Here is a 14,035-nt window from a genome sequence, read left to right as displayed (position 1 = left end):
ACCTCACTGACGAGGCCCATAGAAGGCCGAAACGATCGTCTGGGGTTGTCATGTTCCTTGTTCAGAGGAGAATTGCCTGGTATTTCGGGGCTGGACTGACCTTACTTGGCGGGATCAGACTGATATACTTCAGGAAAGTTTTCTTCTGTGAAAAGCACACTGGTCTAAAAGAGGCTGCTTCCGGGTGGTAAATCGCCATAGAACAAGCCACTGAGCTGTTGTTCGTTCCTGGTAGAGCGCTTCTCTCTTTGTATGCAAATTATTATGACCCTGGGGAAGTCTCCCTATGGGTGATGGGGGAAACCAGACGTGGACTCCTTGCCCAGTGTGCTTAGAGGAATGTGGCTGCACCTCACTGACGAGGCCCATAGAAGGCCGAAACGATCGTCTGGGGTTGTCATGTTCCTTGTTCAGAGGAGAATTGCCTGGTATTTCGGGGCTGGACTGACCTTACTTGGCGGGATCAGACTGATATACTTCAGGAAAGTTTTCTTCTGTGAAAAGCACACTGGTCTAAAAGAGGCTGCTTCCGGGTGGTAAATCGCCATAGAACAAGCCACTGAGCTGTTGTTCGTTCCTGGTAGAGCGCTTCTCTCTTTGTATGCAAATTATTATGACCCTGGGGAAGTCTCCCTATGGGTGATGGGGGAAACCAGACGTGGACTCCTTGCCCAGTGTGCTTAGAGGAATGTGGCTGCACCTCACTGACGAGGCCCATAGAAGGCCGAAACGATCGTCTGGGGTTGTCATGTTCCTTGTTCAGAGGAGAATTGCCTGGTATTTCGGGGCTGGACTGACCTTACTTGGCGGGATCAGACTGATATACTTCAGGAAAGTTTTCTTCTGTGAAAAGCACACTGGTCTAAAAGAGGCTGCTTCCGGGTGGTAAATCGCCATAGAACAAGCCACTGAGCTGTTGTTCGTTCCTGGTAGAGCGCTTCTCTCTTTGTATGCAAATTATTATGACCCTGGGGAAGTCTCCCTATGGGTGATGGGGGAAACCAGACGTGGACTCCTTGCCCAGTGTGCTTAGAGGAATGTGGCTGCACCTCACTGACGAGGCCCATAGAAGGCCGAAACGATCGTCTGGGGTTGTCATGTTCCTTGTTCAGAGGAGAATTGCCTGGTATTTCGGGGCTGGACTGACCTTACTTGGCGGGATCAGACTGATATACTTCAGGAAAGTTTTCTTCTGTGAAAAGCACACTGGTCTAAAAGAGGCTGCTTCCGGGTGGTAAATCGCCATAGAACAAGCCACTGAGCTGTTGTTCGTTCCTGGTAGAGCGCTTCTCTCTTTGTATGCAAATTATTATGACCCTGGGGAAGTCTCCCTATGGGTGATGGGGGAAACCAGACGTGGACTCCTTGCCCAGTGTGCTTAGAGGAATGTGGCTGCACCTCACTGACGAGGCCCATAGAAGGCCGAAACGATCGTCTGGGGTTGTCATGTTCCTTGTTCAGAGGAGAATTGCCTGGTATTTCGGGGCTGGACTGACCTTACTTGGCGGGATCAGACTGATATACTTCAGGAAAGTTTTCTTCTGTGAAAAGCACACTGGTCTAAAAGAGGCTGCTTCCGGGTGGTAAATCGCCATAGAACAAGCCACTGAGCTGTTGTTCGTTCCTGGTAGAGCGCTTCTCTCTTTGTATGCAAATTATTATGACCCTGGGGAAGTCTCCCTATGGGTGATGGGGGAAACCAGACGTGGACTCCTTGCCCAGTGTGCTTAGAGGAATGTGGCTGCACCTCACTGACGAGGCCCATAGAAGGCCGAAACGATCGTCTGGGGTTGTCATGTTCCTTGTTCAGAGGAGAATTGCCTGGTATTTCGGGGCTGGACTGACCTTACTTGGCGGGATCAGACTGATATACTTCAGGAAAGTTTTCTTCTGTGAAAAGCACACTGGTCTAAAAGAGGCTGCTTCCGGGTGGTAAATCGCCATAGAACAAGCCACTGAGCTGTTGTTCGTTCCTGGTAGAGCGCTTCTCTCTTTGTATGCAAATTATTATGACCCTGGGGAAGTCTCCCTATGGGTGATGGGGGAAACCAGACGTGGACTCCTTGCCCAGTGTGCTTAGAGGAATGTGGCTGCACCTCACTGACGAGGCCCATAGAAGGCCGAAACGATCGTCTGGGGTTGTCATGTTCCTTGTTCAGAGGAGAATTGCCTGGTATTTCGGGGCTGGACTGACCTTACTTGGCGGGATCAGACTGATATACTTCAGGAAAGTTTTCTTCTGTGAAAAGCACACTGGTCTAAAAGAGGCTGCTTCCGGGTGGTAAATCGCCATAGAACAAGCCACTGAGCTGTTGTTCGTTCCTGGTAGAGCGCTTCTCTCTTTGTATGCAAACCAGTGTATGCTCACCTTGCTCCTGAAATCCAAAGCAAACTTACCTGATATCTGTGTATGCTCACCTTGCTCCTAAAAAAACAAAGCATTCTTACCTGATACCTGTGTATGCTCACCTTGATTTGAGACCAAAGCATACTTTCCTGATACCAGTGTATGCTCACCTTGCTCCTGAAATCCAAAGCAAACTTACCTGATATCTGTGTATGCTCACCTTGCTCCTGAGACCAAATCATACTTACCTGATACCTGAGTATGCTCACCTCGCTCCTGAAAACCAAAGCATACTTACCCGATACCTGTGTATGCTCACCTTGCTCCTGAACACCAAAGCATACTTACCCGATACCTGTGTATGCTCACCTTGCTCCTGAACACCAAAGCATACTTACCGGATACCTGTGTATGCTCTCCTTGCTCCTGAAATCAAAGCTTCTTTACCTGATACCTGTGTATGCCCACCTTGCTCCTGAGACCAAGCATACGTATCTTGCATCTACAAAATCTTGGAACACAGATTGTAAAATTTAAAAAATAGCATTTATAAATAGCAGTGTAAAAGCAAAGGGATATGGTGTCCCACTGTACAATCTAACCAGAAACACACTGGTGAACTGCTACAGTTATACAAAGAGATGGGGCAATTTTGGATACTGGCTCTAGACTAAATGCTGTGTCACACTGCAAGCGATGCGCATCGCTTCTTAAGTTCAAATATTTCAACTCTGAGCGCTCAGCTACGCAACCTGACGCGGCTGAGCGCGCAGAGATGAAAAGGCAGGACACACTGATTGCGCACAGCCGTATCATCACGCTGCGCGCCACATCGCTTGCAGTGTGTCACAGCCTTAAGAATAATGGAAATGGCCTGTCTTCCACTGACATCTGTGGTAAGGGTGCGCATACATTTACTAATTGCAAATACTAAGATATATTTGATAACTTGATTCAATTTGTTAAATCAATTTTGCCGTATTTCCAGTATTTATCATACTGAACATTGTTGGTGGGAATTACATTATAGTGCCTGCAGTTTGATTGCCTACATTGAGAATATTTGTGATAATTTCTTTGTTTTAAGGTCAAAATACTTCCAACCATTACAGAAATATTCAAAAGATACTAAAGGCTAGCTGATCAATATTAGAGTATCTTATTTACATATATTTACAAATCACCCCATGCTTTGTTTGTTTAAAGGAACATGAACCCCAAAATGTAACTTTCTTGATTCAGAAAGAGCATACAACTTTCCTTTTTTCTTATACTATATAATTGATAATAGAAGTAAATTTGAAAATTGTTTTAAAAGATATAATCTGCCTGAATCATAAAATAATTTAGTTTGAGTTTCATGACCCTTTAAGCACTACTGCAGGTATAAACACACTGGCAAACTTCTACAATAGCTGTTTGCACAAAAGTACATTTGTATGTAACACTTTAGCAGTGATAAAACACTGACCTAAGTTAAAGTGAATGTCAATTTTGATGCTAAAGTGCCCGGTTTTTAAAAATTTGATTAAAAACAGGGGCACTTTAATTCATCAAAATTTACATTTCACTCCTGTTGAGAAAAAAAATTTACCTTTTAATCTTCACAGCAGCTCCAACTTCCTCCACCCGTTGCAAAGCCTCTACCTGGGTCTAAAATGATGAATCCGGCTTCCGCCAATCACGGCGTTGAATCAGACACTGATTCCCCCGGGGGGGAAGCCGTGATTGGAGGATGACCTATCCATCATTTCTGACATCAGAAATGGCTTGCAACGACCGGAGAAGCTGGAGCTGCTGTGAAGATTAAAAGGTAAGTTTTTTTTCACAACACAAGTGAAATTTTGATTTTTGATGAATTAAAGTGCCCCTGTTTTTAATCTAATTTTTAAAAACCGGGCACTTTAGCATCAAAATTGAGATTCACTTTAACAGAATTGTTTATTTTTTACTGTTGTGTATACAGAACATTTGCTCAGAAACCGTTGTTATCTGTACCCTTTCCTAGGAAAAATCATTTGTGATGAATCTGGTTATATTCTGAGTTGCACAGTTTTGTCAATATTGCACCATTTTCCTTAAGGGATATGAAACCCACATTTCTATTATCAATTTTTATTTGTTCTTTTTGTATCTTTGTTGAAAAACAATGACATAAGCTTAGGAGCTGGCCCATTTCTGGAGCACTATATGGCAGCAGTTTTGCAAGAATGTTATCCATTTGCAATACACTAGATGGCAGCGCTATTTCCTGACATGTAGTGCTCCAGATGCCTACCTAGGTATCTCTTCAACAAAGAATACTATGGGAATGAAGCAAATTTGATAATAGAAGTAAATATGTTTTTTTTTAATTGTATGTTCTGTCTGAATCATAAAACAAAATGTTTGAGTTTCAAATCCCTTTAAATCATAGTTTTATTAAAGTTTATTCTTCTATTCTTCATGACTAAATATTGTATTTTAAATTAGGATGATAATAAATGTGTTACCACAATAACAATTTGTTCTTAAAATGAGATTAAACATTAGTTATGTATAGTAAAATAACTTTGCAATACACTTTTATTTATTTTGCCATCTTTTTGTGTATTTTAGCTCCGTAAATTGTGAATTTTCTAATTCTCACAACTTGAAATTCACACTACAGACTTTTCAAGGCTAACCTGGCTACATAGCTGTCCCTAATTTTAGCTTTAATTGATAACAACAGCAAAACAATGAACGCTGTATTTACATTATAACCATGACTAGCCTTATTGGCTGCATATTCTAGCCTAGATTGGCTCCTCCGAATAAGAAAAGTGGTGGGTGGAGTTAAGCTATAGAAAAACAGTTGCAGCAAACAGGATGTTTGTTTTAAAAATGTTTAAACTTGGCTGATGTTATTCTATAGCAAGACAACATAAATGTCTTTCAATTACACAGAATTTACTGTCCCTCTAACTTCCAACAATGATAAACTTCCAACGATTTAACTTCCATACTTAAAAAACCCTCCCTCTACCCTAATTTTCCTGAAAGCTACTGCCCCATATCACTGCTTCTACTAACATCAAAAACCAGTTTACAATTGCCTAACCCACTTTCTGTCCGCCAACTCCTTGCTTGACCCCCTGCAATCTGGATTCCGCCCCAAACACACAACTGAGACTGCCCTTACCAAGGTTACTAACGATCTTCTCTCTGCTAAAAATATTGGCCACTACTCTATACTCATCTTACTTGACCTCTCAGCTGCCTTCGACACAGTTGACCACCCCCTCCTCCTACAGACCCTTAGCTCGCTTGGCCTCTGTGACAATGCTCTTTCCTGGATTCACTCCTATCTTTCTCACAGGTCTTTTTCTGTGTCATTTGCCAGCAACTCCTCCTCTCCAATGCCTCTGTCTGTTGGAGTACCTCAAGGATCTGTTCTGGGTCCTCTACTCTTCTCCATTTATACTTCTTTGCTGGGTTAACTTATCACCTCTATGCTGATGACACCCAGATCTACCTCTTCACCCCTGCTTTCTCTCCCTCTGTCCTTTCTCATGTCAGCGACTGCTTATCTGCTATTTCTTCCTGGATGGCCTCTCACCACCTAAAGATTAACATGTCCAAGACTGAGCTCCTTCTTATCCCCCCTCAAGCTCTACACCGACTTGTGACTTCTCTATCCCTGTTGGCGGCATCACCATTTCTTCCCCATCGCCACAAGTCCACTGCCTCGGAGTTACACTTGACTCAAATCTATCCTTCGTCCCCCATATCCAATCACTTTCTACATCCTGCCGCAACCATCTACACAATAGTTCCAAGATTCAACCGTTTGTGTGCGCTAACACCACAAAGCAAATAATCCACTCCCTTGTTATTTCCCGACTTGACTACTGCAATAACCTACTTACTGGCCTTCCTCTTTCCCGCCTCTCCCCCCTTCAATCCATCCTAAATGCCTCTGCCAGGCTGATCTACCTTTCCCGTCGCTCTGTATCTGCTGCACCTCTCTGCGAGTCCCTTCATTGGCTCCCCATTCACAGCAGAATTAAATTCAAAATTCTCACCCTTGCATACAAAGCTCTCACCAATGCCGCTCCCCTCTACCTATCCTCTCTAATCAACAAGTATACTCCAGCCCGCCCACTAAGATCCAACAATGACCTGCTCTTTGCATCTGCGACTATAAACTCTTCTCATGCTAGACTGCAGGACTTCTGTCGTGCAGCACCTACCCTCTGGAACACTCTCCCTCGTGCTGTCAGGCTTTGCCCTAATCTTTCTTCCTTTAAATGCTCTCTGAAGCCTTTTCTGTTCAGAGAAGCCTACCACCCAACTCAATAATAAATTAATTTCTCCTACCTAACACCATTTCCTTCATCTAACTCTGCGTTAACATTTCTCAATCTTGCATTCCTCACCCCCTGTTTCTCAACCTCCTACCCTTCTAGATTGTAAGTTCCCACGGGAATACGGCCCTCAATTCCTCCTGTATGTGTTTGTAAATTTTGTCCTGTCTTTTACAAGTTTTATACTATTGTTTTATTTAAATGAATTGTATACATGGACAGCGCTGCGGAATATGTTTGGCGCTTCATAAATAAAGTATAATAATAATAACAATTATAATGATGTTGCCTTTAGTAAGATAGCTTTTCAAAAAGAAAACTAGTATTCACATAAATTAAATTGTATAATTACAGTTACAAAAAAATATTTTGCCAAAAATATATTACTAAAGTCTTAAGTGGGATGAAGCAATCTAGAGACATATGAACAGCTTTAATTTGAGTTTATTTTTATTGTTTTGAAAAAAATATTTATTCCTCTTGATTTCCTAATGTCTAATTGTTTTTATCTCATATGTGATAAACTGATGAGACTTCTTTAGTGCACTTGTAAGGATTTATCACAAGTACGTAAATATTAATATTAAAGGATGTTCTTGTTTCTCAAACAGGAAGACCTGTTTCGAGCTCTTTCATCCTGTCGTTTAATAGCGCCAAGATATAGATGGCGCAGAAGCAGATGGGGTCAGTTATGTCCTGTTTCTTTGAAAGAAGGATATTTCAAAAAAGGACTGGCAGAATTTGCTGTTAGGTAAACGGTAATGCCCAGCTGTACTGTACTGTATCATAAATTTCTGTTTTTATTATAATTGTTTACATTTCTTATTTCCAGTTTTTTAGATAAAATGTACTTACTCTCTTCTGAAGAAGCACTTAGAAAGTTCATACAAAATCCTCGGCCATATCTGCTGCCGCCTATGCCAATTGCACCATGCAAGGTTGCTGTGGTTGGACCAAGATTTTCTGGAAAAACTACACTCTCATTATCGATAGCTGCTAAATATTCTGGAAAGGTAGAATTACAAGATTGTTTCATACGAAATATAAATATTCTGTGATAACTTGTATTATCTATGGTGTCCATTCCATGTGCAGTTTGATTAAAGGGATATGAAAAAATTTATTTTGTGATTCAGACAGAACATACAATTAAAAAATAAATACATTTTAATTTACTTCCATTATCAAATTTGCTTCATTCCCATAGTATTCTTTGTTGAAGAGCTACCTAGGTAGGGATCTGGAACACTACATGGCAGGAAATAGTGCTGCCATATAGTGGTCCAGAAATGGGCAGGCTACTAAGCATACATCCCTGCTTTTAAACATACCAAGAAAACAAATAAAATTTGATAATAGAAGTAAATTAGAAAGTTGTTTTAAATTGCATTCTCAATCTGAATCATGAAATAATATTTCTGGGTTTCCCTTTAAATTCCAATAAATATTGATTATAACATTTTCATTTAGCAAATTATTGTGACATTCTGGAATGCCCAGTACAAAATGCCAGGCTGTTCTCCTGTAACTGACACAAATCTCTGCGTATTTGAGTTTCGGCATTGAGATGCAGCTATTTTTTTAGAGACACAATGAGGAAGTAAATTCTTAGCTATAACCTAGGAATGATTTTTACCCTTTTTCAGAGAGCAAAAAGCACAAAGACTTAGAAATAATATTAATAACAATGAAGAAAAAGATACGTTTAGGCGTACAATGTTATATACACACTTGTATGAGAGATATATGAAGTCTTTGGTCTGTGCCTTCTTATGGTGTTGGCTCTGCTATTTCCTACGTTTTATTTTCTGTAACATAATTTGTCTAAAAATTTTTTCCAATTACATTTTTTTGCCCCGTTAGATTGCATTCGAAAACATTAGCGCACAATACTTCAATTTTTTTTTCCAGATGATAATAAACGTTGGTTCTGTTCTTTCATGGAATAGCCTGTCTTTTTTATAGCAGTTTTCATTGTGGCACGCTAACTGTTGCGCATGAGCAATAAGGGGTATATCACGGCTCTTTGCGCATGCTGGAAGTGAAGCACGTATTAGGAGTTGAAAGTGAACGCGGTTGCTTGAACACAATTTAATTTCATGTGGGTTGGGATATTGCAACTTCTGACCTCTGGTTAACTGTTATGAGCGACTAAAAAGTGTCACAAAACACATCAAAAATACATTACAAAGTACAGTTACACTCACAATAACACTATCTAATAAAAAATATTTTTTAAAAAATGCATAAAAAAGTGAGAAGGGCTCAAAGATATGAAGTCTCAGTTGTTAGAAAACAAAAGTCTGTAAAGGGCATGAACATATAGATACATACATACACATGTCTAAATTTGTATGTATATATATATATATATATATATATATATATGTGTGTGTATATATATATATAATTATATGGGGTAGATTTACCAAGCAGCGCCCCCCCCCCCCCGTAGTTTCACTTAAGTTAAGAAGGTCATAAGACCGCTGCTCCTTAACTTCTCCGCCACCCCAGAGATATGATCAGGATGATTGACACCCCCTGCTAGCAGCTGATTGGCCGCGAATGTGCAGGGGGCGTCATTGCACAAGCATTTCACCAGAAATTGTGTGTGTTTGGTGGTGTATTTGGGGTAAACGTAATATATATGTGAATAAAATTGCATGTGCTGAAGATTTTAAACATCTGTCCAAAATTTGTCTTTTAGGTTTTTGATATGTCGGAGCTTATTATTCCATATGTGGAAGAGGCAAAACAAACTGCAATAGATAAAGCAAGAGAAGAGGCTACTGAAGCTGCGATAAAAACTGTGAAAGTCAAGCTAGAGCAAGAAAGAATGCTAAAAAAACAAGGTACTTTTAAATGACAGCATATTTATTATAGTGTATGTTTGAACATTGAATGGTTAGTTTGCTGAAATTCTTTATAGAAGCTGTATTTTCAGGACACCCAAGATTCTTGTTTGAGGATTGGAATTTACAAGCTCTTTGTATCTCACTTTAGGGCCTGATATTCAAAACCTCGCCACTCAGGTGAGATGATCTACAAAGTCTCATCGCTACGATGAGGCCCTTAAAAAAAATTAGAAAGACAAATTTTATCTTGAGACATGTTTATGTTGCTATGTAGTGTTCTTTATGTGAAACAAAGACTCCTACTTTACAATACAAGGTCTAAAAAAAATCCTAAAGATTTTGAGTGATTCCTCTCCATGCCAGTGAGGTTTTGACTATCAGGTCCTTAAGAAGATCCTGTAGGTTTAAAATAAATAAGTATATTTTTTTATTTTTCTTTGTTTCCCTTTGTTGTTTTATCATTGTTGTAAAATAACATATAACTGCTTGGTTGAACATTTTTATCAAAAATAATTTCACATACTGGTTTATAAATGATAATCCTGATGATAGAGTTCCTGTAACACAATTCAGCCTTTTCTAAAGCAGGAAAACGGTCTAGCATTATGATGTTTCTTTCTTCCCATAATTAGTTTTTGTAAGACATAAAATGTACTGTATTTTCCGTCCAGCAAGAAATGTTGCATGAAATATCATTAAAACGTAACTTCATGCGCTATAGAACAGGTAGAAATATGGAGTGCAGATCTTATAGTGCAAATATTTACTTCAGGGCATGGTGCTAATTTGGAATTGCCAAAAACCTATTGGCTCGCCTTAAGGAACCTACAAAATCTGATCCCCTCCTTGCAACCTATAGAACCCAATCCACTTGTAATTTATCAAGCAGTTTCAGATTTCACTCCGAACCACAGTAATCAAACCTTCTCAACATCCATAAAACAAGTCAGTTTTGAAAACAAAATGCTTGTACACAGGATATTGGCAGCATCCTTGCCCTTATGTCCCCTATCAGGGTGGATCAGATGAAAGTATTAGTAGAAACTAACGGCGAGATTACGAGTCTTGCGTTAGCCTTAAAAAGCAGCGTTGAGAGGTCCCAACGTTGCTTTTTAACGCCCGCTGGTATTATGAGTCTGGCAGGTACAGGTATACCGCTCACTTTTCTTCCGCAACTCAAGCTTACCGCAAATCCCCTTACGTAAATTGCGTATCCTATCTTTTTAATGGGGTTTGCCTAACGCCAGTATTACGAGTCTTGGAAGAAGTGAGCGGTAGACCCTCTCCTGTCAAGACTCCTACCACATTTAAAAGTCAGTAGTTAAGAGTTTTATGGGCTAACACCGTAACATAAAACTCTTAACTAAAGTGCTAAAAAGTACACTAACACCCATAAACTACCTATTAACCCCTAAACCTAGGCGCCCCCCCCCCCACATCGGAAACACTTAAATAAAGTTTTTAACCCCTAATCTGCCGACCAGACATCGCCGCTACTTTAATAAATATATTAACCCCTAAACCGCCACACACTCCCACCTCGCAAACACTAGTTAAATTTTATGAACCCCCGAATCTGCCGTCCCTAACATCTCCGACACCTACCTACATTTATTAAACCCTAATCTGCCGCCCCCAACATCGCCACTACTATATTAAATTTATTAACCCCTAAACCTAAGTCTAAATCTAAGTCTAACACCCCCCTAACTTAAATATAATTTAAATAAAACTAAATAAAATTACTACAATTAACTAAATTATTCCTATTTAAAACTAAATACTTACCTGTAAAATAAACCCTAAGATAGCTACAATATAACTAATAGTTACATTTGTATCTAGCTTAGGGTTTATATTTATTTTACAGGCAACTTTGTATTTATTTTAGCTAGGTAAAATAGTTATTAAATAGTTATTAACTATTTAATAACTTCCTAGTTAAAATAAAGACAAATATACCTGTAAAATAAATCCTAACCTAAATTACAATTACACCTAACACTACACTATCCTTAAATTAATTACCTAAACTAACTACAATTAAATACAATTAAATAAAATAAACTAAAGTACAAAAAAAACACTAAATTACAGAAAATAAAAAAATAATTACAAGAACTTTAAACTAATTACACCTAATCTAATCCCCCTAATAAAATAAAAAAGCCCCCCCCAAAATAATAAAAATCACTACCCTATACTAAATTACAAATAGCCCTTAAAAGGGCTTTTTGCGGGGCATTGCCCCAAAGTAATCAGCTCTTTTACCTGTAAAAAAAAAAATACAATACCCCCCCAACATTAAAACCCACCACCCACACACCCAACCCTACTCTAAAACCCACCCAATCCCCCCTTAATAAAACCTAACACTACCCCCTTGAAGATCACCCTACCTTGAGCCGTCTTCACCCAGCCGGGCACAAGTGGTCCTCCAGAGGGGCAGAAGTCTTCATCCGATCCGGGCAGAAGAGGACATCCAGACGAGCAGAAGTCTTCATCCAGGCGGCATCTTCTATCCTCATACATCCAGAGCGGACCAGGTCCATCTTGAAGCCAGCCGACGTGGAGCATCCTCTTCCGACGACTCCCGACGAATGAAGGTTCCTTTAAATGATGTCATCCAAGATGGCGTCCCTTGAATTCCGATTGGCTGATAGGATTCTATCAGCCAATCGGAATTAAGGTAGAAAAAATCCTATTGGCTGAGTGGATCAGCCAATAGGATTGAACTTCAATCCTATTGGCTGATCCAATCAGCCAATAGGATTGAGCTTGCATTCTATTGGCTGTTGTCTTAAGTGAGCGGTCTTAAGTAAGTTGTCTTAAGTAAGCGTTTTCTTAAGTGAGCAGTGAAAAAAAAATGCTCGTTAGCAACGCACCCCTGTTATCGCAAAACTCGTAATCTCAGTGTTAGTAATTTCCTCAAAAAGCAATGAGTTAAGTTATGCTTTTCAGAGAGCATTTAAGAGGACATTAAATGCCTTGTGCTTTAAAATATTCTATAACCTAAAAATGCTTCAAATAAAATAGCTGGTTTAGGCCATTTTCAGCAATTTTAAAATCTAGGTTCCAGATTTTGGTTTACCCTCTTTATGGAGAGTAGGACAAAGTAACATTTTTACACAAAGACAAAAGGATGAGAAATGGAGTTCCACAGACAGGGTATCATCAGATTGGTACCTCCGTATATAATATACTGTATATAGTAACAAATGTAGTATAAGGTAATACATACAGTTAGTCAAATGCATACTGTGCTGTGATTGCCTTATATTTTTTAACATTATTGCATTTCATCATCAAGAAGAATTTTCTAATGAAGCAGAAGAAAGTTCTCCAACTCAACCTAATGAAGAAGCCACTACGGAAGAAGTAACCAGTGTTACAGGTAATGGATCTGGATTGGGGACAAGAAATAAAGCAACTATTCAGATGAGAAAATAATTATGTAATCTTATGTGAGTGGAAGGGATAGGTTCTTAGCTTTTGCCAGGGAGCATTTCTGTCAGACTTCCATTACACCTAAACTATGAACAATACATTTAACATCATGTCAAGAAAATATTATGAGCTAGCTTACAAGTGGAGCCCGAAAAACTAGCAATTTTGCCCGTTTGCAGGCACACAATAAATAACCAGCCATTACAAGTGGCCGTTTATTGCTACCCCGAGCTTGCGATAGCTATTAGCGCTAAAAAAATTAACCAGAGGTCAGATCTCTGGTTAATATTTTAAAAGTGCCCCAACTGCCCCTCATAAATTGTGTGTAGTGCCTTATTCAAAATAAAAAATGGTAGCTTTTTTTATAAATGCAGTAGACAGTTTTTGTAGTTAAATTGTTTACAGGGCAAGATAAACCAGCCATTACAAATTAGTGCTTAAAAAATTATTTTAAAGTGCCCCAACTGCTTCCCCAATAAAATGTGTAATGCCTTTTGGCAAATAAAAAATTGTAGCATCTATTTTTGTTAGAAAAAAAAATTGTACTAGGCAGACAGTTGGCGACTGTGGGGTGATATAAATCATTTTTATCATATAGTGTTTATATGAGTGTAACTTTATTTTTAAATCTATTTGTTTGTTTAATCCCTTATCCTTTACGTGAGGTCTTTAGTCCTGCTAATCCAACAAGCGCAAAATTAGTTTTCGCTGGATTTGTAACGTTTACTTTTCACTTAATACTGCACTGAAGTTAGCGCAGTCGCGATACGGATATTGTGACTCACACTACACTTAGCGTGCCACTTGTAATCTAACCCATGCTTTTATTTTAAACATGACGACACCTTATTACATGACAGGATAATTATACTTTCTTGTTCTTTTTTTTATAGATAAATCTGTTGAAATGGAAAAGTTAGAGGAGCCTTTGGATGAAAAAGAGATTCTTGCTACTACAGGTACAGAAAACACGTGCAGTAAGGTTGAGAAGGCACCAGAAAGTTTCTTGTATCCCCTTATACTCATATGTATGTTCACTGGAATAATAACATATAATA

General features: G+C 39.2%; 1 protein-coding gene across 1 annotated transcript in view; it reads left to right on the top strand.

Annotated features, from left to right (window-relative positions):
- Positions 1-14,035, top strand: part of AK9 (adenylate kinase 9) — a 205,989-nt gene that overhangs the window by 50,721 nt on the left and 141,233 nt on the right. Inside the window, exons 10-14 of the mRNA XM_053712173.1 lie at positions 7,287-7,426; positions 7,508-7,688; positions 9,383-9,527; positions 12,841-12,924; positions 13,871-13,936. Coding sequence (XP_053568148.1) covers positions 7,287-7,426; positions 7,508-7,688; positions 9,383-9,527; positions 12,841-12,924; positions 13,871-13,936 — 616 coding nt within the window. The remainder of the gene's footprint in view (positions 1-7,286; positions 7,427-7,507; positions 7,689-9,382; positions 9,528-12,840; positions 12,925-13,870; positions 13,937-14,035) is intronic.

The sequence above is a fragment of the Bombina bombina genome, chromosome 4, assembly GCF_027579735.1.
Source record: "Bombina bombina isolate aBomBom1 chromosome 4, aBomBom1.pri, whole genome shotgun sequence".
Lineage (NCBI taxonomy): Eukaryota > Metazoa > Chordata > Amphibia > Anura > Bombinatoridae > Bombina > Bombina bombina.
Note: the sequence above shows the minus strand (reverse complement) of the source record. Positions and strands in the feature narration are given on the sequence as shown.